At 34.1% G+C, this 20,155-nt stretch overlaps 2 protein-coding genes across 3 annotated transcripts; one reads left to right on the forward strand and one right to left on the reverse strand.

Annotated features, from left to right (window-relative positions):
• The first annotated feature begins 3,233 nt into the window (after positions 1-3,233).
• Positions 3,234-10,018, forward strand: LOC104893259 (hypothetical protein). The gene is made up of 7 exons (XM_010679381.4): positions 3,234-3,853; positions 5,836-6,591; positions 6,734-7,089; positions 7,281-7,492; positions 8,832-9,088; positions 9,172-9,350; positions 9,431-10,018. The coding sequence occupies exons 1-7, from the start codon at positions 3,568-3,570 to the stop codon at positions 9,512-9,514; spliced, it is 2,130 nt and encodes a 709-aa protein (XP_010677683.1). The 5' UTR covers positions 3,234-3,567; the 3' UTR covers positions 9,515-10,018.
• A 1,393-nt stretch (positions 10,019-11,411) lies between these two features.
• LOC104893085 (histidinol-phosphate aminotransferase, chloroplastic) lies at positions 11,412-17,838 on the reverse strand. Of its 2 annotated transcripts, XM_010679194.4 has the most exons (11): positions 17,652-17,838; positions 17,271-17,503; positions 16,652-16,735; positions 16,374-16,528; positions 16,149-16,246; positions 15,840-15,948; positions 15,083-15,240; positions 14,594-14,736; positions 14,342-14,482; positions 13,268-14,034; positions 11,412-12,612 (listed from the first exon to the last, which is right to left on the reverse strand). In XM_010679194.4, the coding sequence occupies exons 2-10, from the start codon at positions 17,496-17,498 to the stop codon at positions 13,903-13,905; spliced, it is 1,248 nt and encodes a 415-aa protein (XP_010677496.1). In that variant the 5' UTR covers positions 17,499-17,503; positions 17,652-17,838; the 3' UTR covers positions 11,412-12,612; positions 13,268-13,902. The 2 variants fall into 2 exon arrangements, with proteins under 2 accessions (XP_010677496.1, XP_019104865.1); XM_019249320.3 differs by lacking the exons at positions 17,271-17,503; positions 17,652-17,838 and having other exon boundaries at positions 16,374-16,540; positions 16,652-16,724.
• Between the last annotated feature and the right edge of the window lie 2,317 nt (positions 17,839-20,155).

Here is a 20,155-nt window from a genome sequence, read left to right on the forward strand (position 1 = left end):
ACTTTCTTCCCAATTTTAACACCATGAATCTCTTTTTTAACTTCTGCATCCCTAAGCAAAACCGATAATCCTTCTCAATGCATTAGGATCCCTCATAATTCTCAATGCAATAACTTCCATAGTTGTAATCATGAATGATTCCTTAAAGATTTCCTTACCTAAATCATTTGTAAAATATTACTCCCTCCGTCCCAAAATATAGTTCCCATTTCTATTTTGGGAGTCAAATTTTAAAAACTTTGACCAAATATTCTTACTAATGTATACAAAAAAAACATATTCATGAGGGATCTTGTTAGATTCTTCTCAATGTGTAAATTCGTAATATCAACTTTTTATATTTTTTACTAATAAGAAATAGAAGATATCATAGGTCAAAGGTACGTCTTGAAGACTGTGTAAAATAAAATGGGAACTATATTTTGGGACGGAGGGAGTATGTTGCAAGGAAATAATATCTCCTTTTTTTTTATTATTAGGAGAAATCTTTACAACTTCTATTATACACTCAAATGTACAGTAATATATATGGGTAAACTTGAAAAAAGTTAGTGTACATGTATTCCACTCTCAATTTAGGTACTTTTGATGCTTTAATTTTGGACATCACAATTAATTTACCTCTCAAACTTCCTTCCTAATTTAAAGAAAACTTATCATTATTGATAAAAGTGAATTAGGGATGGGCATGGGTCCAGGACCCTACCTGGACCCTGTTGGACCCGACCCTAATTTAAGGGTTTGGGTCCAACTTTTTCAGACCCTAAGGGTCCGGGTCCGGGTCTGGGTCCAAGTAAATTTTTTAGGGTCCGGGTTCGGGTCTTAAAGTTTTGGACCCAGACCCGACCCTTAGACCCTAAACTTATCTAATATATACATTTTAACTTTTTTTTGAAAAAACAAATTGATTTTCTAAAAGATTAAAACCTAAACTAAAACACCAAAACACCCATTCTAAACTCTTATGTAAGTTGTGTTTATTTCGTTTTTTTTTTTCATTTTGTATGTTTGTGTTTTTGTTTCGTTTTTTTTCAGTTTATATGTTTGTGAATTGTGTTTGTTTCGTTTTTTTTTCAGTTTATAAGTTTGTGTTTGTGTTTATTTCGTTTTTTTTTCAATTTATATGTTTGTGTTTGTTTCATGCGATTTTTTGTGTTTGTTTCATGCGAATTTCAGATGATTATTGATATTAATAATGCTAAAAATTTAGCAAAATAAAAAATTTTGGTCTGGACCCTCCAGACCCTCTAGACCCTCCAGACCCTAAGGGTCCGGGTCAGGGTCCAATTTTTTCAGACCCTTAGGATCCGGGTCCGGGTCTGGGTCTGCAAAAATATTTAGGGTCCGGGTCTATGGTCCAGCTGGACCCGACCCAGACCCTACCCTTGCCCATCCCTAAAGTGAATACATCTCTATAATATAAGCCAAGGGGGCAGCTATGATGTCCCCTCTTGAGAAGACTTATATATTCCTATTCTCACAAAAAATAATAAAGAAAAGAATTTCTTAATATTTTCGTCAGTTACAAATATAGGTAACAAGGAAAGTTCTACATACATTACCAAAAAGACATACATAAAAAAGTGTAAAAAGAGGAAACTTACAATTGAAAATATAAACTGATGATGACTAAATCAATTTTCAAACAATTATAAAAACAAAGATTTACACAAATTTTTACTATCTGAACTAATAACAATTCAAATAACATACATAAACAAACCATAAAAGAATTAAAAAACTTATAGAATATTCATTTTTTCATTTTTTTTTGAGCTCATAATCAGTTGAGATAATAAATAATTAAAGAGATGAACATACATCATTTGTATAAAAATCTAGAATTTTGTTATTGAAGCACTATTCACCATGGTATGTTTAAAACCTCAATTACCTAATGAAATTAAAATTGAACTATTACTCATAAAATACACCTATAAAATATATGTATTTTTAAATAAATAAAAAACAGAACCTAAATTGTTTTTTTAACGGAGAGTTGTTAAATTATCAACTAAATACAAGATAATATACAGTCACATGCATTGCATGCATATAGTGCTAATATACCCTGAGTGTACATCTATCACTCCCCAGTAAACTCAAGACTATTTTTGAACCTTTTTTTTTCTTGATAAAAGTGTTGTTAATATGTTCAATAAGCTATGAAAAATCAAAAATTAAACATTCAACCCGAAAATCGATAATAACAACAATTTCTTACTCCACACACCTTCAATAATTAGAATTAGGGCAAAGTAATGATTAGGCCCTTTAGGTTTACTCAAAAGTGAAATTTAAGCCCCTCAAGTTTCACTTGTGGTGATTAACCCCCATAACATTACCCAAATATGAGATTACACACTTATTAATATATATAACTATTTTTTCTTTATAAATGTATTTTTTAAGGAAAAATACTTGGGAAAAAAAATTCAAAAATCATTTTATGATGATATAAAATATCTTAAATACATAAATTATACATATTAAGTGCAAACATAAAAAAAAAACAATTTCTTCACTAAACGTGCTCTCTCCTTCCTTATGGCCTTGTAGACCTTATCACTATGTAATTATTCTCATATTCCTCATAACTTTGCCAGGGAGAATAAGTTGTATAAAAATATGTATATTCTAATATCTTAGTACTAAATAAATTATTTACTAATGAGAAAATGATTAAATATTATATTAAGTGTATAATCACACATTTGGGTAAAATTGTGGGGGTTAATCACCCCAAGTGAAGCTTGAAGGGCCTAATCTCACTTTTGAGCAGACTTAAGGTATGTTCTTCCCAACTTATTTTCAGTTCAGTTCAATTCAATTCAGTTTAGTTCACCTCTGGACAATACTTTTACTCTCATCAGTTCAGTTCCATTCAGTTTAGTTAAGCTGTTTTATGCCAAAGAGAACAAACCTTTAAGAGTTAGGGGACTTAATCACCACTTTTGCGATTCAAATTATTATCATAACACCTTCCATAATTGTAATTATTATCAAAACACCTTCCTTAATAATCATGATTATTACAAAAACACCTTCCATAATTAAAAGATTACACTGATAAAATTTTCCAAAACTATAGGAGTACTTATTACCCAAAATAAAATTTTATACAAAAGACTTCTACACCATAGTCAGAAAGACGGTGTCAAATTATAATCGGCGATCATAAAAAAGAAAAGAAACAAAAAAACACAAAAGTTTTTTTCTTTCTTCTTTCACACACACACACACACACACACACACACAACTTCTTCTCTTTCAGATTCACAGACTACATTATTATTTATTCAATTTTCTCTCTTCACTTTTTCAATTTTTAGTCACCTATATCTCACACCTCTTCTCCTTCTTCAACCTTCAAACCTTAACTTCACTTTCTCTCTCCTCGATCTAAAATCACCAAAATCAAATTCTCTCTCCTCAAAAACCCTAAAATTCTCAAAATCAATCGAATTTTCAAGTATTGCAGAGAACTTCAGTGAAACATCAGTTTAAAATTTTGAATTTGAATTTAAATTTAGTGTTGAAGATTGAAGAATGCAACGGATGAATTGAATGGCTCAGTACAGACAACCTTCTGGTTTTGATGATTACGTCAGCACTAGTAGTAGCAACAACCACCATTACAGTAATGGCGGCATAAGCGCCGCCGTAGCCGGAAACTCCGACCACGTCAGCATTGGAGTGCGTGCGACGTCGCATAAGCAGACACGTCATCACCGGAGATTAGGTCATAGTGCGAAAAGAAGGATCTCGATCGGAACTGTTATCTCTCTACTTTGTTTTGTACTTGCTGCTTCTGCTTTTGCTTACGTATTTCTTTCTAGAGATCATTCTTCAGGTTATTTACTTTTGATCTCTTTGATTTGATTTGATTTTTTTTTGTTTTGGTTTTAATTTGGTGTGCTTGATCCTGCATTGGTTTGATTTGTGTTTTTTTGTTGTTGCTGTTGTTGGATTGAAGTTTGTTAGATTAGTTACTGAAATTGAGTAGTTGAGTTTAGTTGAACTGGAAACTGGTGAACTTTGATTGTGAGATTAATGCGATTAGATGCTTGCTGAAGTTAGAAATTTTGACGTTTTTCGAGAGTTGTGGACGGAATTAGTTAAGGATGAGCGGATTTCGGCATCAAAGTTTAGTGGAATGCTAGGGAGTTGTTTTGGTGAACTTTGATTGTAAGATTAATGCCAGTAGATGCTTGCTGAAGGTAGAAATTTTGACGTTTTTTGAGAGTTGTGGACTGAATTAGTTAAGGATGAGAGGATTTCGGCATCAAAGTTTAGTGGAATACTAGGGAGTTGTTTTGGTGAACTTTGATTGTAAGATTAATGCCATTAGATGCTTGCTGAAGGTAGAAATTTTGACTTTTTCGAGAGTTGTGGACTGAATTAGTTTAGGATGAGAGGATTTGGGCATTAAAGTTCGGTGGAATGCTAGGGAGTAGTTTGGAAATTAGTTGAACTGGAAACTGGTGAACTTTGATTGTAAGATTACTTCCATTAGATGCTTGCTGAAGGTAGAAGTTTAGACGTTTTTCAAGAGTTGTGGACTGACTTAGTTAAGGATGAGGGGATTTGGGCATTAAAGTTCAGTGGAATGCTAGGGAGTAGTTTGGAAATTAGTTGAACTGGAAACTGGTGAATTTTGATTGTAAGATTACTTCCATTAGATGCTTGCTGAAGGTAGAAATTTAGACGTTTTTGGAGATTGTGGACTAAATTAGTTAAGGATGAGGGGACTTCGGCATCAAAGTTTAGTGGAATGACGGGGAGGAGTTTGGAAATTAATGTTAAGCTAGTGAATTGCTGAAGGAAAAAGGTTTGAAGGTTTCGTTGGTGCTGATCTAGGGTGATGACTGATGAGTATCTTAGATTGGTAGTATTGATTACTTAGGAATAGGATGGTTATTCACTTTCTAGACCCCGGATTCTCGGGGTATAATGGATATTGCAATTGGTGAGGAGGTCGTGTTAATACGGGGTGGCATTGGTAACATTTACTAGGAGGGGCTTAGTCTGGCTTGGTGATAAATAGTGATGGTCTATAGTTAAGCCATTGGTTCAACTTGAGCTCCCTCCATGCAAAGTGAAAAAAGGGAAAGTCGTTATTTGTTTGGTTGACTATTGGAAGCCCCTGTGCATATGAGGTGAGTTGCATCTGGTTTTGAGCTCAAAAATGTCAATCATTTCACTTGTTTTGGGATGTCCATTTTTCAAGTACATATAAGAGAGCATGGCGATCGTTGCACTGTACTCCATTTGATCACTACAAATTTTTGTTTGTTCAAAATGCTATACCATTCGGCATAGTGAATTACATTACATCATCAATTGATGTTTGTTCATTTGCTTATTTCCCTTTATCAATTGTAACTCCTGAACTATATTTTTCCACTGTAGGCTTAACTGCTGGACTATATACATAGACACACACTATCGAACTAACAAATTAAAGAAACAATGGGGGTGGGGGTGGGAAGGGGGATTTAAGCTGAATTGGCAGTAGCATTTCATGTATTATGATGTGTGAATGAAGATCTTCTTACGTTTGGGAATCAATTGTCACATTGTCCCATCTTCACAGGCTTCCTGCCCCATAGTCAAGAATGGCGCATGATTTTGCTAAGATAACCTTTGTAATTGACTAATAGTTGAGTCAGTCTCACAATATTTCTGTTACTCAATTTAAGTGGGGGCCTCTTAGAAAATCCAGTCTTAAATGATTTTTATTGTTCAACTTCCAAATTATATAAATATCTTGTTCCCGAACAAAAGGATTAACATTCTTGAGATATTAATAACCCGTTCTTGATTTTTTTGCAGACTTAAATACAGGAGAGATCCAAGATGATGCTTTCAGAGATGATTTTCTAAAAAATGTGACAAGGATTACAACTCCCATAGTCAAGTTTGGCCATGGCTCTGTGGCTCATGGTGGTGATTCAAGGTATTGGGATAGGGATGATAGGAGAAGGGATGAAGATTACAACGAGGACGTCTATAAAAAAAGTAGCTCAGATAGTGACGATGAATCTGGGAAAGATCATGTTTCTGTTGGGGAGAAGAGTCCAACAAAGAAATCCAAGAACCATTTGAGTAAGGGCTCGGATCATCATGGTTTGTATAATGAAGCTGGGCGGGACGAATTAAAAATGTATGAGAAGAAATATGAAGCTTCTCTAAAGAATGTTGGCCAATCAGGCTTGGAAAGTGAGGGTGGCAATCATGTTTCAGACGAAGGTAATCCGGATATGGAGAATGAGGACACGGAAGTAGATGATGAATATGATGATGGGATTGATTCACATGACGCTCATACGGACGACTATGACGATAATAGACATGAAACTGAGGTTACCTCCAAACTGCGTAAGTCCCACTCTGAACATAGTGGAAATGACCTCGGTAAAGGCCACAATTCGCATGTGGATTATGAATCATTAGACGATAGTTCATCCAAACAGCGGAGTTCCGACAAAGTAAGTGGGAAGACTAAGCAGGCCAGTTCTGCTGATGCCCGGTCAAATATGAGCTCTGGAAAGCAGCCAAAGAAACATAGGAAGCACCGCAAATTTTCCTGTAAGTGCTGCATTTTCTTAGAAGTACTCATTTAATAAATGCAACCTTGCAAAAGGGACTTTAGTCTGTCAGACTCTCCCATCAACTCTGAATCCTACTGCATTGGAGTTTTGTACTAAAACTGTGTTTTCTATTGATGCAGCTTCAAGTTGTGAGATGAAATTGCTGAATTCTACTGCTCAACTTGTAGAGCCTCTTGAAAGCAGAAAATTTGCAAGATTTTCACTTTCATATACAGAAAGAGAAGAGAAGCCGGATGAGATAGATTCCTGGGAACCGAGGTTTGCTGGGCATCAAAGTTTAAGAGAAAGGGAAGACTCATTCCTTGCTCGTGATCAAAACATTAACTGTGGGTTTGTTAAGGGTCCTGCAGATTATTCAAGTACAGGATTTGACATAGCTGAGGATGATTATAGATATAACAGTAAATGTCACATTGCTGTTGTTTCGTGTATATTTGGAAACTCAGATCGTCTGAGATCTCCATTTGTTAAAGTGGTAAGACATTTATTTCCTAGGTGTATTTCCATATTGATGACATTCTGTCATATGCTTCATGACTATTGAGTTCATGAATTTGATTAATAAGGCCACCTGAACAACATTTCTCAAAGAACTCCATTGTTTCCGTCCCATCAAGTTGCTGTGCGAAATCTGATGCGCAGTTTGAATATCAATTTTCATTTCAGATCAGTCGTTTGTCTAGGAAAAATGTTTGCTTTGTGATGTTTATGGATGAAAAGACTTTGCAAACTATTTCTTCAGAAGGCCATATACCCGACAGAATGGGATTCATTGGTTTGTGGAAGGTCGTCGTAGTGAAAAATCTTCCTTATACGGACATGAGGAGAGTGGGGAAAATTCCAAAGCTGCTGTCTCATCGACTTTTCCCATCAGCAAGGTAAGAATATGCGTTATGGAGGTTTCACTTTCTGTTTAATCATTGTGTTTTGACTTCCAGTATACACCATCATCAAGATGTCTGCTGTGATTGTGAATGTATATTAAAGTTGAGTATGGTTGAGTCGAGAGAAATGTGTCAATTATATAGAACTTATGTACCATATTCTCTCTGCTGCAGTTCATGTGAAGTAGCAGTGACAAAGGTCATCTCTGTTCATTACTAGATTTGTCTTGGGATTTTTATTTATCTAGAAAATAATGTTGCATTAAGCTGTAGTAACTATTTCATTCGGAAAATCTCCCAAATTTTTTTGCTTATAAGCATCTGTCCTGTTTATCGGCTTCTATCTTCCCGTTAATGTGTTGAAAAACAGAAGGCTGTTATATGATGCTATCTAGCCTGTAGCTGGCTAGCTAACAGATTATTTCTCTTTCATATAGTACTCTAATATTTTCACGTGTGAAACCTGACTATTATTGATCTTTTGGTCCTTTTCTGAGCATTATTGTTCGACAAAATGAAGGGCTTTAGCTTGCACAGCAGTAACCCATATTTGAATCTGTCACATGCTAAGTACATAGTTATCTAAGCAAGATATTTTAATTGGTTTTGCAATCTTGTTGACTAGGTGAGCGATGTATAGGATGTTTTGGGGTTAGGAAACTGAAATTATAGGAGCAAGATAATGGAGTCTTATGGTTTTAATTTGTGGTGCCCTTCAACACAGAACTATGTGGAGTGATGGTGTCCCTACGCTAGCGTAATTTTTTTTCAAAGAAACAAATGCTTTTCCTAGGAAATATTATAGTTCTGTACTTTTGTATCCTTGAATTTTAAAATTTTTTGATCCATGAGCAAGATAAAAGTTCTGAGTAGATCAAACAGTTCTATAAGTAAATTTTGAGGGGGCAAGTCAGAATTCCATAGTGTTGCTCTTACTATACTGCCATTGGTCACTCCGTTAAAAAGTGATTGACATGTTTTTCTACTTCCATCATAATATAATCAATGACATTCCTTCAAAAACACAGGTTAAAATGTGCTTGTGCTACACTTGTCTTTGGGGTACTCATCCTTGTTTCGGTTAGTGCAGCAACAATGATATTAATTATTGGTCTTGTGGAGATAAGCAATAAATATTAAGAATTTCAGGCCCTTTTTTTCTTTTACTGACCCGATCTGTGAAATGTCATAATAAGCTTCTTATGAACATTAAGCTGCTCTTAGCTGTGAGATATCCCATGGAAATTCTACTAGATGTAGGATGACACTTGATAGCCAGAAATATACTTGGTAGTTTCTGAATGCCAATGACTGAGCATTTGTCACTTGGCAGGTATTCAATTTGGTTGGATAGCAAGTTGCGCCTCCAACGTGACCCTCTGTTGTTATTGGAGCACTTCTTATGGAGAAAGGGTCATGAATATGCCATATCAAATCACTATGATCGTCATTGCGTCTGGGAGGAGGTGGAGCGGAATAAGAAGCTTAACAAATACAACCATACTATGATTGATCAGCAATTTCAATTTTACCAGGCTGATGGGCTAAAAAGATTCAATGCCTCTGATCCTGCAAAGTTGCTCCCGAGCAGTATGTTCATATGCATCCTCCTGTTCTTGTTTCTAATCTATCGTCACACTCTTCAGTATTGATTTTATTTCTTCTGCCAACAGATGTACCAGAAGGGTCTTTAATAATAAGGGCACACACCCCAATGTCAAATCTGTTCTCCTGTCTTTGGTTCAACGAGGTGGATCGTTTTACCCCTAGAGATCAGTTGAGCTTTGCATTTACATACCAGAAATTGAAAAAGAAAAACCCTAGTAAAACATTTTATCTCCACATGTTCAAGGTAAGGAATGTTCGTATGAATAGCTTGTGTACATAATTGAAGTTACAGACATTTAACATCCAGCTGCTCGGGATTTGCAGGACTGTGAGAGGAGACAGATTGCGAAATTATTCCATCATAGGTCCGAGGAAAAACGCAGTACTCCACGGGATGCCACGGAGTAATCCAAGGGAGGCAGCATTGCACACAGTGTGAATTTCCACTTTCTTTTGTATGTTTTGCTCGGCCATGCCTTGTCCATTCTTGTAGAACATAATTGCCTTCCACGAGTTCCATTTTAGATCCTGGATGGCAGTACAATACACTATATACCGGAATTTTTCAACGAGAAGATAACATTGGTTCTGCTGGACCAGACTGGCGAACGAGGGGCAAACACTTTGGATTAACAGCAATAGAAGAAATTGTTCATTTTCTAGTTCCTCATTTGTATTAATTTTATTCCAATTCATTCTATGATTGATGGCTGGATAGACGAAGTCATCATTCAATACTTGTGTAACTCTAATATTGATCTTGAGAAACTAAACTACTGCTGCCCATATGTATTTTTAGGGAAGATACGACCGGATTATCATCTGGGGTAAATTTTTTGATTGGTCATTTACAGTGTATTTTTAGCTTTTGGGAACACTTTTAGATATAAATACATGATGTTGGTTGGTATATATCACTATTCAGAAGTACCTTTTTCAATTGGAACAACTTTCTCGATTTGGATTTTTGCTACATTACTTTGTTTCTCTACCTTTACTTTAGGACAAACGTATGATGCTCTGAAAGGTAATATTCCAACTTCCATGTGGGACATCAAATCAGGATTATATCTAATGAGCTGTACCTTAACTGTCTTTTGATGCGATGTCATAAATATGGATAAATATCTAAATTATTATCTGAAATTTTGATGTCTATATGGATAAATATCTAAATTATTATCTGAAATTTTGATATCTATATGGATAAATATCTAAATTACTATCTGAAATTTTGATATTTAGGGAGCTCAGTGAACTTCACACCAAATATAAACTATCGTTCTCCTTTTTTATTTGCTACATTTTATTATGGAAAAAGCAATTAACTTTGATTGGTTATTTTGATTTTTGTTTGTAAAAATATAGTCATGTATGGTACTACTACATTCTTTTAAATGTGTAAATTCGTAGTTATCATATTTTTTTTAAAAATTTATACTTAAAAGGAATAAAAGATAATAAAAGTTAACAAACAGATTAAAAACCGTACAAAAACAATTTAGCAAATTAAAAAATGGGAGGGGATAATAAAGTTACAAAAAATACCTCAAAAACTTGTGTTTTAACAATGACTTTGGAAAATAGAGAATTAAGAAGTATCCACTCTTTTCATAAAAATAGAGAAAGTTGAGTGAGAAGGGAGAAAAAATAGAAAGGATAACCATGACCATCATATGTGAAATATAACCCTCCAGCTCCAGAAACCCAATTATAGTGGGGAAGTAGTTGGTGAATCACTGCATAAAGTTCAACAATTTTTCCCCAAGATAATTGGTTAAGTTTGCATGCAAGTTTGTTTTTAATAACCCTTCTTAATGTTCATGTTGACAAAATCTAAATTTTCTAATCATTATTGTGCAATGTGTGTACTAATTACAGGTCTAAACCAATTTTAATTTTTTATAATAATGTAGTAAACCATCAAATTCCAAGTTATTAAAAAGAATCTTCCCTATATATCATTGTAACTCTATTTTCAATTACTATGTAGTATTTACTATTACTCATTGCGATACAATTGGAATTTCGGAAAAATAAGGCATATTTAGGCTAATATTTACCTATTTAAGGTAGCGTCGATAAATTTTTTAACTAATATTGATTTTGATTCACAATGAGTTTGATATTTTTCTTGACACCAAATAAGAGAGAACAAGAGAAAACAAACTCTAAGTAAGATGAAAATTTAAATGTTACAGTTATTCTGTAACATTTATTTCCAGTAAGTGTTCAATTTATTGAGAACGGGAGGAGTAAATATTTTATTTTACATCAATGTTGAAGACACACATACAATAAGAGATCAATCAAACATATTCATCAATTAATCAATGAAGTAATCAATAAAGTAATCATCAATAAACCATGAAGTCAAGCTGTAAAATAGCGAGTATAAAAACTAAAAGAGAATGGATGTCCTTGCTAATATGCGTGGAAATCATCTCTTCCTTAGGCAATCATATCCACACACAAACACAAACACAAAAATGAAAAATTATATTTTGCTAGTATTAAATTCTCTAAACTTTATAATAATAGTTTAATGGTAATTAATCAAGTTAATCACTCTTTTCCTTCCCTCGATAACATTTTCAAACAACTCATTCACTTCACAATCAAGCAAGTCTAGCCCTTCCTTGAGAGCCATAGAGCTCTTCTTCAATATCTCCAAACTTTTGGCTCTTTTTCCTTCATCAACACTCACTTCCCTAGAGGAAACATGTCCTTTAAACTCGGCAAATGCATCCTCGATCATCTCATTTTCGAGTAAAACCGGTTTCCTTAATCCTTGAGCATTTCGAAACTTTTCACCAAGAGAAGTGATAAGTTTTTGTATACAATCCGAGGATGAATCTAAATTCATTCCGGCATAAAATCCGTCATCGATTCTTACTGGAATTGGATGAAGAATCGAACAAAAGATGAACAAAGAAACAATACACATTGTTCTCCTAATGGCTTGTAAAACATGCATATTAGTCCTAGTTTTCAACTTCACTTTGGACACTCTTTCCTTATTAAGATTCATTTCTCTTAATTTTTTCACATCGAAAAACTTGTTGTAGTTCTCTCTTTCAAGTCTCTCAAGTTCGATCTTATTCTTCGTAGTTGAAAAAGTAGCATCATTCAATCTTGTAACCATGAAATCGATCATCATCCGATACCTATCTAACCCTGAAATTGCTGATTTAAGTAAGTTGCACAAGTCTAAGAGATCCAAACTTGCACTCATATACTCATCAAGCATGCATACAACTTCCCATGAAGCCATAACTTTAGATCTCTTGAAATCAAGGAGGAAATGAGTATGAGTCTTCCTAATGACAGCCATCGCCTCGCTACACCATCGAAGAGAAAGAGGATTCTCTTCTAAAGACTTTAAGAGTCGTTGTAGATCGATTACCATTGACGAAAACAACCCAACAGCTACTTCATCGGAAAACAACGGCTTAAAGGGTGCAAAACATGTTAGGAACACCTTTGCCATTTCTCTTGTACAATATCTGGTGGAGAAGATGGAGGAGTTTAGGTTTACTAGAATAAACGTTTATGCTTAGTTTTTGGAGTTACATTTTCAGAAGTTGAAATGAACTTAGATATTATATTAGCTTTGGCAAAAGACTTGAAAGTGCAGAAGTTAACAGAAACTGAATAAGACTGGTAAAATTGTAGCTTTGTAGTGTAAAATACTCTCTTTTCTCTAATAAGTTGGAAAGAATACGTGAACAACAAGAACTTGAAGGTTAAATAATTAAGAGTATGGAAAGAAAGGTGAAGATGTGAAGTCACGCAATACCCTTTTGCTATAAACAGCAGAAAAGTGAACATCTACCAAAGAAAGAGACATTCATTCAATCTAAAACTTATGTGGTAAAAGCAGCATTAAGACAGCAAATATGTTTACCAAATAAGTTGATTAGTTTATACGATTAACACTTGTAAGTTAAAAAATATATGTTTTCTTTGTTTAAGGGAGCTGCTAAAGAGAATTGATTTTTAATCTGTTTTTTTCTTAGTTTAGGAGGGTTGTTAATGAGAAGGATTATTATCTGTGCAAGCAGTACAGAAGAGAAAGATCAGTAACTAGATAGGCATGACTATCCCAAATGAGAAGGGTCTGAGCTAAGTTAAAAGAGCTTTTGATGGACAAAATCTTACCTCAGTTGTTTGTAATTCCATTTTCGATTAATGCAAATTTCTACGATGTCAAAATCTTCAAAGCGTCGGTATAGGGCCAAACTTGTGACCAATATGGTCTAATTTTTACAGGTGCTCATTTATGTCTCCTTGGTCATCTATCGGCTCTTCCAGCATCTGATGTTCGTACAGCAACTCCATTTTCGACCCACATAATACGACCTTTTTGATCCATTAACAAGACGACTTGTTATTTATTGACCCACACGAACCTCCTCGATAACCAGGTCTAGACTGAGAGTAGATCAATTGTTATGTGGAGATAACATCTTCCATGCTTACATTACCATATTTCCCTAGTTACCTAATTGCTACAAACAATGATACCTACAAAATTTAAAGGTTTATTGTTAATTTTGTCTAATTAAGTTCAATAGGTATACAAGTAAGCATCCAAACATGAAATGCAACACTTTTTCGAAAAGAATACGATCACCCTGGAGTGCATGTTACTATATATATCCATTCCAAACAGACCATATGACGGAATAAAGGAGCCAAGCAGGATTCTCAAGAATCAGAGATGTTACAGAGGAAACACAAAATTAGTTTGATAAGAATATTGTACCCCCTTGAAAATCTAAGATGGTCATGAATCAAGAATAGTGTTTAAGACACTTCATTAAGGCGTCTGTGTGCTCAGGTTTTCCCACAGATACACGAACAAAACCCTGCAGCTCCTTATTACTGTAGTGACGGATCATGACACCCATCTTAGCAAGGTCCTCCTGTTTTTGTTATGAGACAAGATACATTTTTTTCAGGATAACAAAAATAATTACAAAATTCATTCCATACTATATGTATTTTAAAGTTATACAAAAACTTCCGGAAAAATTTAAACAAACAAAAAATAGTGCCTTGTTAAGGTGATATATAAATTTCCCCCACCCAGATTTATTCTCAAAAAAAGAAAGAAAGTGATAGATATATACTAGATGATTTGGAATGCATAGTATACTGATATCTGCGGGATACATACACATTTTACATCTCATATACAATATCAAATTAGAAAGAGCAATGTGATAGTACCTTGAGCTTCTTGGCATCCAGCCCAGAGGTAACTTCGCAAAGAATAAAGTTTGAGTAGCTTGGAAAAGGTCTAAGAAACGGAACTTCCTGCAAAAGCTTATAGAGCCTTTCACGTTCTTGTACCAAAGCCTCTTTGACATTCTGACAAAGAAAGCCAACTATTAGATGAGATGAATGGAAAACACAGTCATCTATTAATTAAACAAAAATTGCATTACGGGAAAAGGCATTCATAGAGAGAGAAAACACTACTTCTAGATAAGTAGGATTCTGCAATGCAGCACAAGCAGCTATTTCAGCAGCTACCGATACATTATATGGTTGTTTTGCTCTCCAAAGGTACTTGATAATACTAGAAGAAAATGCTCCATATCCCACTCGAAGGCCTGCTAAACCTGTTTAGATATCAAGCAACTTATTAGAACTAAAGGTTCCCTTTAACATGTAGAATTGGAAGCAAATAAGATTGTGTTTTTCATTATTTTGTCTTCTATACACCGTCTCAAAACAAGTGTGTCATTTATTTCACTGTCATATGTAGATCTTGATACGTATAGTTCCAATGCCATTCAACTATACTTGGAGAAAATGTAACTATGTTTTGGAATAGCCAAATTCTAAATCTCTTATTATGAATTGGGTTTCTTCTAATTTACCAGCAGATACAAAGGAAACCCTTTTGCTAAAGGTCAAAATATATACAACGAGTCTCAATTTTCAGCAAGAATATCAGCAACATACCAGCCCTTTTGCTAAAGGTCCTAAGAACGATCAGATTCTCATGTTGCTTTACCCATTTCATTCGAGATTCCTGTCCTGAAAATTCAATATATGCTTCATCCAGTACCACCAGTACAGGAAGATCAAGAATCTTCAACAGAGCTTCTTCACTGATGACACTGCATGACATGTATAATACACAGCATATAGTCAATATATTGCACTTGCAGTCAGTTTTAAAGGTGGAAGTTAAAACTTCATAGTGAAGAACATTGATGGTTAGATTTGGAGGTCGGTTAAACATCAAACTCACTCCACAATCTTAATATACATTCTTTATTCTCCTATCAATGTCGCAAATCATATGTCCACAAAATAATTCCCAAAAATATTGCCATATATTTCTATCAGATGAACAACAAATATTAATTGCATTCTAAATTCTAATTCTTAAGAGTGGAATTTCCTAGGTCCGCCTCAGGTCCTTAAGGCAACCGAGTAGCAGTGCCCTGTCACCATAAAACCTTATCCAAAATCACACTCTCTCCAACACACAATCTGGATTGAGCCTAATATACTTAAATGACAATTCCAACCTATAACTTTATTGCCGTACGATTCAGATTTATTGAAGTATATATCAAATGCTACTTTTAGTTTGCAAATACATATGGTACTTCTTTTGACAAATGTGCCATACTAAGGCACAAGATCATAATCTCATGATGAACATATAAACAACACTTCATAAGCCAATATAGCTAACACTGTCACTTACCTCCCATCTGGATTGTTTGGAGAGGTTAGAAATATGCATTTCGGTTTCTCTAATTCAACAACACGTGCAATTTCTTCGACGTTCAAGCTAAAATCAGCATTTCTTGGAACTGCAAAAAAAAAGCAAAATTTAGAAGCTTTCCTACAAAACTTTCATTACAGCACAACCCCAAACTATTAATGTGGAAAGCCTAATGATAATAAAATTACAGTAGCAGTAAATGAAGACTGAAATCCAAATTTGCATATTTCAATGAGGGTTTATAGTTAAAATTTTTGGTCTGAAATCATGGACAAAGATTATTCCTACCCTTAAGTACAACGGCTCCGTTCACATTCGCATCAAATTCATACATTGTAAATGTTGGTGGGCAGTCAACTATTTTATCACCAGGTTCCAGCACACAACTGAACTACAAGATCATTTAGAGCAAATGGTAAGATACACTGAAGCTGATATAGTCGAACAAGGTTAAAAAGTCAATTGCATAAATCTATAGCATCAGAAGGAGGAGGCAGAGTTATGATCTCTAACCGCATGATCAAATCAATTAGCTCGTCAGCACCACACCCTACAAGAATATGATCAGACTCAAGGCCTGAGTCTTCAGAGAGAGCAGCACGTAATCTACGACTTTCTGGATCAGGATATATGTAAGGAAATTTCATGGTCCCCAGAGCTTCAAACACCTAAAAAGCAATCTAAAATTGTTGTTAACGCATAAATATTTATCTAACAGCAGTCAAAGATACTGAAAGAAAGCAAAACACAAACAGCAAGCAATAATAGGTAAAACTCAATTTTGTACTTGCCTCTGGAGGTGGACCATATGGGTTCTCGTTAGCATCCAATTTGATGATATCTTCAGGTTTCCTACCAAGGCGTGTTGATAAAACCTACCACAAAACAAGAGATATATGGATGAACAATTTAGTTCATTCACTTCATCCTCAAACTAATCAGATTGGTGATACATTGTTAAGAACAAATTGCATGATTCCCATATCACCAAAAAAAAAAAGACGAAACTTTGCACCAATTGCTAATCTTCTTACATACACATGATAACCCCTCATTAATCCTTGACAACAAAACTCTTGACCAACCAATTTAGAATCACATATTCACAGTCACTAACTAACCAATTGAATATCATATATTCCATAATTTCCATCTCATCAGAGAAAAAAGACAGAAACTTTGCACTAAATGCTAATCTTTCTTACATACACATGATAATTGATAACCCCTCATTAATCCTTGACAACAAAACTCTTGACAAACCAATATTGAATCACATATTCACAATCACTAACTAATCAATTGTATATCACATATTCCATATGAACAAAATGGAAAAAAAAAAGGAATCACAACATAGAGCAAGAAATTATTAAAAAGACAAAAAAAAAAAAGGTAAGAAAGAATTACCTCAAAAGGCAAAATGGGCTGATAAGGAGATAATTTTCTGAGATGGGGTCTAATAAAAGAATCCCCAGTTAACTTCTGTACACTCTCCTCACTCACCTGTTTAACAGGCAATGTAGAAGCCATAGAAATTACCCTTCTCTGATTTACCACAAATCCACAACTGGGTTCACCAAATTTTGACTTAATTTTGCACAAAGAATAAGTATTGCAGGAATCAATCACACCCATTAAACCTGCATATGAAATTCTCAATTAGTTTTTTTCCAAATATGATTAACTAATGATAGGATCATGGTAACTAAAACCTACCAGATAAAAAGGGTTTCTTTTTTATGATTAATCTGACATGATTATAGTGAAGATAGAGATTAAAGATAGTACCTTGAGTGGAGTGATAAAGGGGAAGTTTGGATGAAGAGAAGGTAGAAGAAATGAAACCCTAAACCTTGAAAAAGCTTGAGTTTTTCCAAAGTTCAGTAATAAAAACTTGAAAATGCCAATTTTTGTGAACTACAGAAGAGAATATCGTGGTTGTTGGAATTTTGGAAGGCTGGTGCTATTCCACAAAGGCACACACAATACACAAATGCAAAAGCAAAGATGCAATTTTTAATAGCCAAGTGCCAACAAATTGGTAATTTGGTACTTCATGTCACTATGTCATCACAATTCATATGTAGGTACTTATTAATTTTTGGGAGTAATTTCAAAACAAATGATCTAATTACATGAAGTCATTTAAGCAAATAATAAAGAATATGTAGTTTTAAATTCTTGAATCATGTTCGACAAAACTAATTATTGTTGTGGATGTAGCTATTAGATATTGCAAAATTAACTGCGTTTTAGTTATCGAAGGGATTAACTTTTTATAAATCTAGTTCTCAATTTCGTAAAGAAAGAATGAAATAAATTATATTTTATGTTAAGAACTACTCCCGTAGACATTACATGATTACATTAACCACTTAAATTTTCAACAAACTACTTCATTCTACCCTTTTTACATGTAGTGTAGTTTTCTTTTGACCAAATAAAAGTTTCTAAAAGTTAATTGAAAAGTTTTCGCCAAACATAATCTTGGTCTAAATTAATAAACCACATTTAACTTTTAAAATGAAATTTAGACCACTAATTTTTACTTTTTTCAATATTATTTTTTGGTGCATACTTTTTACAATTTTGAAAAGTTGTAATTTTTTTTGGGAATATTAAGTACTTAAACTGGCTCTATTATGATATCCTAACTCAAAAATTGTTGTGTCTTTCAAATGAAATTGTCACCATAGTAATATGATTGGACCATCAAAACCAACTTTAAAAAACGATTTTTCATAATTTTAAGATTGAAATTATAATCTATTGGTTTGAAAGTTTGACTGCCAAAATCTACAATAATCGATTTTCAAGAAAATATTTTAATTCTACTTAGGTAGGCATATACCCCCAAGAGAGAATTATTATCTATTGAGGATAGATTCGTATCATGCTAATCATATAAAAAGGCCCATTCTTTCAAAAAAAAAAAAATATATAAAAAGGCCCATTCAAACAGTGGGTACTGGCCTACTGGGTACCATAGTCCATAGAGCAACCCACTATCAGAGAATAAGAAGGAAAAAGAGGCAGAAAAACATGTTGGCCCGTTATAGAGGCCCATAATCAGGGTACATATTCGATTGGTGGTTGTCATGCCCAACTTCACATTTAGGGCTATCGAAAGTTCACCTGCCAAAAATTGGTCATATTGTGCTTAAACTTTAAGCAATTATTGGTTATATATAGAGAAGGTATTGTGTCTGACACAATAGAACTTGTTGGACCACATCAGTTAGTCTTAATTTTTTTCAGTTACTTTTAATTTTTTTCAGCTAGTCTTCATTTTTTTTCAGTTAGTCTTCTTCATTTTTTTTCAATAGAGTTCGAAGATTGGTAAGAAATTGCAGAGAAGATGACAATTCTAATACAAGGAGAGGAGATGCTATTGCTGTCATGTCTAGACTCTATAACCCGAAGAGTGGTCATCCCATCAAAGCAAGTGGGTCTGACAATTTTCAAATACGTGCGCTGAGCCAACAATAGCATTTTGATTTCGTCTCTTATCTCCATCGAGAAAACTATATACTTTCATTTAGAGGTAAGTTACTTTCATTTAAAGGTAAGTTACTTTCATTTAGACATGAGTTACTTTCATTTAGAAACTATATCTTAGAAGATGGATACTAAAAGGAGACATGTCAATGATCGAAGTCTAACAAGACTTGAAATCTTAAGTTTTGCTTGAAGTGTTTTCGACAAATTACCCGACGAGTTAATGGAGCGAAGGAAGCGAGGAGAGAGAAGGATGGTTTTTGTGGGTTTCAATAGTTTGGTGGACATTAAAGGACTTTGGGATGAAGCTGATTGTTGGGACTTGGGAGAACTGACATTGAAGGAATTTCAAAATCTCTAATTTCTTCTGTGAATATTTTGGGCTCAGCCCGTCCGACCAAACACATTGGGTCAGACGGTCTGACCCAATAGTTTCACTAATATATATTGGTTGATGTTGTATTTATATTGTTTTTTCTTTATGCTATACTTTTTTCGTTTTTTTACCTGTAACATAGCTCATTGGCACGTAATTTGGAGAAGATTAGAGAAGGTAAATAGACAAATTAATCAAAATAACTTAAACACTGATAAGAGGGATGATTTAGGATGTTGTGGCTCAAATTATTTTGATGAATTTATCCGTTTACATTCTCTGTTTTTCTCCTTAAATTACGTGTCAATGAGCTATATTGAAAGTAAAAAGAAACAGATGAAGTATATAATGTATAATGACGTTGAGATAGTATCATTTCCAAAATTTAACTAACATGATTATGGACCATATGAAACGG

This window comes from Beta vulgaris, chromosome 1, assembly GCF_026745355.1.
Source record: "Beta vulgaris subsp. vulgaris cultivar EL10 chromosome 1, EL10.2, whole genome shotgun sequence".
NCBI lineage: Eukaryota > Viridiplantae > Streptophyta > Magnoliopsida > Caryophyllales > Amaranthaceae > Beta > Beta vulgaris.

Coding starts and splice junctions, on each gene's coding strand:
- LOC104893259 (XM_010679381.4), top strand. CDS start 3,568: ATGGCTCAGTACAGACAACCTTCTGGTTTTGATGATTACGTCAGCACT. Junction 3,854..5,835: donor TTCTAGAGATCATTCTTCAG/GTTATTTACTTT, acceptor ATTTTTTTGCAG/ACTTAAATACAGGAGAGATC. Junction 9,351..9,430: donor TTTATCTCCACATGTTCAAG/GTAAGGAATGTT, acceptor CGGGATTTGCAG/GACTGTGAGAGGAGACAGAT.
- LOC104893085 (XM_010679194.4), bottom strand. CDS start 17,498: ATGGGTGTGATTGATTCCTGCAATACTTATTCTTTGTGCAAAATTAAG. Junction 16,529..16,651: donor CATATGGTCCACCTCCAGAG/GCAAGTACAAAA, acceptor ATTGCTTTTTAG/GTGTTTGAAGCTCTGGGGAC. Junction 14,737..15,082: donor GACCTTTAGCAAAAGGGCTG/GTATGTTGCTGA, acceptor ATATCTAAACAG/GTTTAGCAGGCCTTCGAGTG.